Genomic DNA, 5,018 nt, shown 5'->3' with positions numbered 1-5,018 from the left:
AAGGCGGGTGCCCTGGAGGCCCGAGTCCTGGCTGAGGCCCCTCACGCAGCCCATCATGAGTCGTGTTTGTGATCTCACCTGAACTGAGATCGGGGAGTCTGTTGACGAGGTGGCAGGCAGTTGAGGTCCAGATGGGGGACGTGAGGTCACTGGGTTCCAGCAAGAGGGAAGTGGGACCCTGGGCCTCCCCTCCTCCCCTCCTGAGAGCCCGCGGCCCTGCCGAGGGCGGGTCTTACTGCCATCTTCAGTCTTCCCCTCTGCGCTCCACCCGGCCACCAGTTCCTCTTCCCCAGAGTCGCTGGTGCAAGGCCTGAGGAGCACTTGCCACCACCCCCTCCAGGCGCTTGGTGCAGGCGTGAGCCTCTCGCGGGCACCGGAGGCTTCCTGCACGGCAGAGGCAAAGGCGCGGGGACCCGACCGGAAAGGTCAGACCAAGGCGCTTGGCTTCGGTCCTGGGCAAGGGCTGCGAGCCGAGCGGGGACCCTTTCCGCAGCCCCATCCCAGGATCCGAGTTCTGGGAGAGACCCTGAGCTGGGCCGGGGGAGGGGCTAGCCGTTCCCAGAGCAGCCGCTCATTTGCATAGGGTCCCGTCTTGGCCAATGAGGGGGCCCAAAGAGGAAACCCGGCGAGGCCCGAAGGTCCGGGGGTGGAGGGGCTGACAGCGCAGGGTCTCCTCTCTGCCTTCCCAGCCCGCGAGGGACTGTGGTCGCGTCCCCATTCTGCAGAGGGGAAGACTGAGCCCCGGCGTCCCTAGCCAACCAAGAGGGCGACAGACCAGGGGCTGTATTCTACTATTTCAGCAGAGGCGGCGGCTGGTTTGAGACAGCAACAGAGGCGGGAGGGTGAGGGCAACCACAGGCCTTTGAATCGGGCCATTCTCCACCCAGGTTGCCTGAATGGGGGGCGCCCTGGCGTGGGTGCTGCCAGTGCGGTCGCTGCTGCTGCTGCTGCTGCTGAACCCAGGAAATCAGGGATGGTCGTGCAGCCTGTTCTCAGGGCCAATGCCGGTGGACTGGACCAGGGAGTTTGAGGGCACCTGCCTGAATTTCAGTGGCCTGCTCCGGAGCGGATCCTCCAACCAGTCTCTCCTGAGCCTGCCCTCCAACCAGTCTCTCCAGGCCAGCCGCCTGCAGATCCTGGACTTGTCCGCCAATGACCTGCGGGAGCTCCCGCCGCTCTTCTTTGCTCACCTCGACAAGCTGCAGCTCCTGGATGTGACAGGCAACCCGCTGAGCAGGGTGGACGGGGCGCTGGCCCTGCGCTGTGGCCTTGAGCTGAGGGCAGACTGCAGCTGTGCCATGCTGCCCTGGCACCAGGTCTGGCAGAGCAACTGCTCTGGACAGCAAGCTCCGCAGTGCCTGCTCAGGGCCACTGGGGCCTGGCAGAACCTCTCAGCCTTCCTGGAACCCAACTGTGCCCCTGGCCTGTCCCCAGTGACTATTGGGGCCATCGCGGCCGGTGGGGCCCTATTTCTTGGACTTGCTGTCGCTGGTCCACTGCTGGTCTGGAGACTCCGGGGGAGCCAAGGGGCCAGGAACCTGGGCCCGGGCAAAGCCTGGGGTGCTCAGGATGGCTCCAGACCCAGCTCGGGCTCACAGCCACGGTACAGCAGCCGCAGCCTCAGCACCAAGCCCCCAGGGGCCACCCTGCACCGCATCTCCGTGCCTGACTATGAGAACATATTCCTGGACCAGCAAGGGGACAAGCACCAATGGGCTGGACATGGGTGAGTGACCCCCAGCCTCGCCTGCAGGGGCTCATGGTGACGTTCCTGACCCACAGAGCAGGATGCAAATCCCAGCTGTGCCAGACGGGCATGGGGACATGCACCTGTAGTCCCAGCTACTCTGGGGACTGAGGCAGGAGGATCCTTGTAGCCCAAGGGTTTGAGGCCAACCTGGGCAACATAGCAAGACCCTGTCGCAAAAAACAAAAACCAGCCAGGCGTGGAGAGCAAGTGCCTGTCATCCCAGAGGCTCAGGAGGCTGAGGCAGGAGGATCTCGAGTTCAAAGCCAGCCTCAGCAAAAGTGAGGCTCTAAGCCACTCAGTGAGACCCTGTCTCTAAATAAAATATAAAATAGGGCTGGGATGTGGCTCAGTGGTCATGTGCCCCTGAGTTCAATCCTTGGTACCAAAAAAAAAAAAAAAATCCTAGATCTTCTGCAGCCTGGATGACCTCAGGCAAGTAGCTTTCCTTTTCTGGGCCTCAGTCTTCTGAACTGTAAGATCAGAAGGAGTTGGGGTAAGAATTACATAAGTCTTGTGTGTGGGGTCAGCGCCCCTTCTATGACCTGCAAACCCAGTTTCTGACTTCAGAGGATGGGGAGAGGGGTGAGTCTGAGGGACAGTGGGGGCTCTGTGGTAGTGGTGAGCAGCTTGGATTCAGGTCCTGTGTGACACAGACTTTCTCTGAAACTCCATTTCCTTCCCCATAAAATGGGGACAGCCCTCCCATCTCCTTTGACACACATAAGATGCTAAACAGGTCATCTGGGTTCCTCTCCCCTACAAAACCCCAGCCTCTAGAAGATTTTACTGGGCTTCAATAGATGAATTCAACTGTCCTGGATTGGAGAAGAGAGAGGTGGCGCACACCTATAATCCCAGGGGCTCAGGAGGCTGAGGCAGGAGGATCACAAGCTCAAGGCAGCCTCAGCAACTTAGTGGACTCCGACTCAAAAATGAAAAATTTGAAAAGGATTGGGGATGTGGCTCAGTGGTTAAGCACCCCTGGGTTCAATCCCAAGTACAACTACAACTAAAAGGGAGAGGGAAAGAGAGAGGAAAAAAAAAGAGAGAGACAGAGACAGGAGGGAATTTCAAGGGTTGAGGCCCCAAGGTGGGAAAGAACAGAGACTCCATGGTCAGCAGTTCCTGAGAGGGCAAGATGTGAGGCTCAGCTCAGCGTGTGGTGCACGCCGGCCATCCCAGCTAGCCATTCACACTTCAGTAAGAGTTGCTTGGCCCACATAAGTGGCTGCAGAGGCTGGACAGAGCTGGGAGACACAGTTGATCTTGTACCTCTTCTGACTCACTACGTGACCTGGGCCGGTCATTCCTGGGCCTCCCAGGACCTCCATTTCTGCAACCAGAAAACAGGGTGAAAGTGACCTTCGCCTCCACCCAGGGTGTTATCGGAGGCCAGGTTGGTCCTGAAAGGACATGAGGGCCAGGCGAGTGTCCCCCACAGGGTGCTGTGGGAAGTCCATGCCTTCGAGTCCCTTCCCAAGACCACTTCTGCTTTTGAACCATATTTGCAACTGCTTTGCATATTTTCTCCTTTCTCATCAACAGCCCTGAGTTCCCTTCCTGCCGGGCTGCCTGGAATCTCCCAGTTCCTCCCAGCTATATATATATATATTTTGACACTGTTGATAATGGAACCTGGGGCGTTACATATGCTAGGCAAATGCTCTGCCACTGAGCCACATCCCCAGTGTTCTTTATTTTATTTTGAGACAAAGTCTTGCTAAGTTGCCAAGGCTGGCCTTGAACTCATGATCCTCCTACCTCAGCCTCCCAAGTAGCTGAAATGAGAGGTGTGTGTCGCTGCCCCTGGCTCAAGGTAGCCTTTTATCAAGAGGAGGTGTTAGGATGTTCTGGACAGAGTTCTCCCCAGGGTCTCACCATAACTGGACATTCTAGGCAGCTTATCGACTCCTTGACTCCTTCCATGGATGCCAAAACTCAGACTCAGAATTTTTGTTTTTTTAATATGTACCAGGGATTGAACCCAGAGCCACTTAACCACTGAGCCACATCCCAAGCCACCCCCCCCCTTTTTTCCCCTAATTTTGAGACAGGATCTTGCTAAGTTGCTGAGGCCGGCCTTGAATTCAGGATCCTCCTGCCTCAGCCTCCCAAGCCATTGGGATGACAGCCCCGCCACTGTGCCTGGTCAGAAATTGATTTTGAGGTGGGAGCCTCAGTCCCCTGTTGCTTCAGGGGACCTCGGCCAGACAAACATCCCATTTATAGGAGCCAACATAGGCTCCAGCTGTCCTGCAGGGCTTCCGATTTTTTCAAGAGGAAACTGAAATCTACAATTTTTTTTGTGAAAAAGGGGAGCTACCTCGACTTTAGGGAAGGAAGAAATAAAACAACCACCTCCCCCCAAAACCCCCACCGCGGGTGCCGGTCGGGAGGCGAGGTTCGGAGGCTGAACCCGCGGGTCCCTGAGTCAGCGGCTCCTCCCTCCCCAACGCGACCTCAGTCGCGCAGATGTGGAGATGTGGTGCCTCCCGCCCCCCACCCCCTGTCCTCCCCCAGCTCACCGCCGTGTGTCTGTCCCCAGGGCTCAGGCTGCAGAGGAAGGCGACTTCTATGTAAACTTCGAGGGCGGCAACGGCGACTCGCATCCCGTCTACTGCAACCTGCTGTCCCTGCGCCGCGCCACGGGGGCTGGGGAGGCGTGCGCGACCCCCAGGCGCTGAGCCGGTGGCAGAGCCTTGGTCCTCCAGGCCCTGCTGGGGTCCCGGGCACCGTCAGTTCGTCCCCTGGCCTCAGTCTCCCCGTGTGACCAATGGGGACAGAGAAGGTCCATCCTGGAGAAGGGCCATCCTTTGACAACACCATGTCACCCCCCTCTCGATGTCGCGGAGGTGCTCAATAAATGCTTTGGGACACATACGCTGCTGGCTCAGTGCCTGTGGGTTCCTCCTGGCGGGCATTTCCAACGCTCCCCAGACCACGGCTCCATCTGAGATACCCAGGCTCCCCCACCCCCAGCCCTGCCCTGTGCCCTGCCTTCGCCCCCTTCCCAGGTGTCCAGGCTGGGCCCTGACCCTGAAGTGGCACACCCCTCCTTTCTTCCCAGAAAAGTCTTCACTGGGCTTCTCCAGAAATCTTCACCATGGCTGATTTGGGGACTGTCAGCAAAAAAGTTTCTGCAAAAGAGTTCAACTTAGAGAAACTTCCTGTTTACTTGGCCACTGGCGGGGAAGATACCAGCACTCCAGGTGCTGGACACCCCTTACTAGTTTTCACAAACGTATCCAGTATAGTACTTTGTAGAAAT

The 5,018-nt window shown here is 57.9% G+C and overlaps 1 protein-coding gene across 1 annotated transcript; it reads left to right on the top strand.

Moving 5' to 3' along the window:
- The first annotated feature begins 278 nt into the window (after nucleotides 1-278).
- Nucleotides 279-4,673, top strand: LRRC25 (leucine rich repeat containing 25). Its single transcript, XM_081288293.1, has 3 exons — nucleotides 279-425; nucleotides 888-1,726; nucleotides 4,296-4,673. The coding sequence occupies exons 2-3, from the start codon at nucleotides 897-899 to the stop codon at nucleotides 4,432-4,434; spliced, it is 969 nt and encodes a 322-aa protein (XP_081144419.1). The 5' UTR covers nucleotides 279-425; nucleotides 888-896; the 3' UTR covers nucleotides 4,435-4,673.
- The last annotated feature ends 345 nt before the right edge of the window (nucleotides 4,674-5,018 follow it).

This window comes from Spermophilus citellus (assembly GCF_964194105.1).
Source record: "Spermophilus citellus genome assembly, chromosome: 3".
Classification (NCBI taxonomy): domain Eukaryota; kingdom Metazoa; phylum Chordata; class Mammalia; order Rodentia; family Sciuridae; genus Spermophilus; species Spermophilus citellus.
The sequence above is the reverse complement of the archived record's forward strand: the minus strand, read 5'-3'. Positions and strand labels throughout refer to the sequence as shown.

Bases quoted from the DNA above. Each gene is read 5' to 3' on its own strand.
- LRRC25 (XM_081288293.1), top strand. From the start codon at position 897: ATGGGGGGCGCCCTGGCGTGGGTGCTGCCAGTGCGGTCGCTGCTGCTG. The intron at 1,727-4,295 runs GTGAGTGACCCC...GTCTGTCCCCAG, and splicing joins CACCAATGGGCTGGACATGG to GGCTCAGGCTGCAGAGGAAG.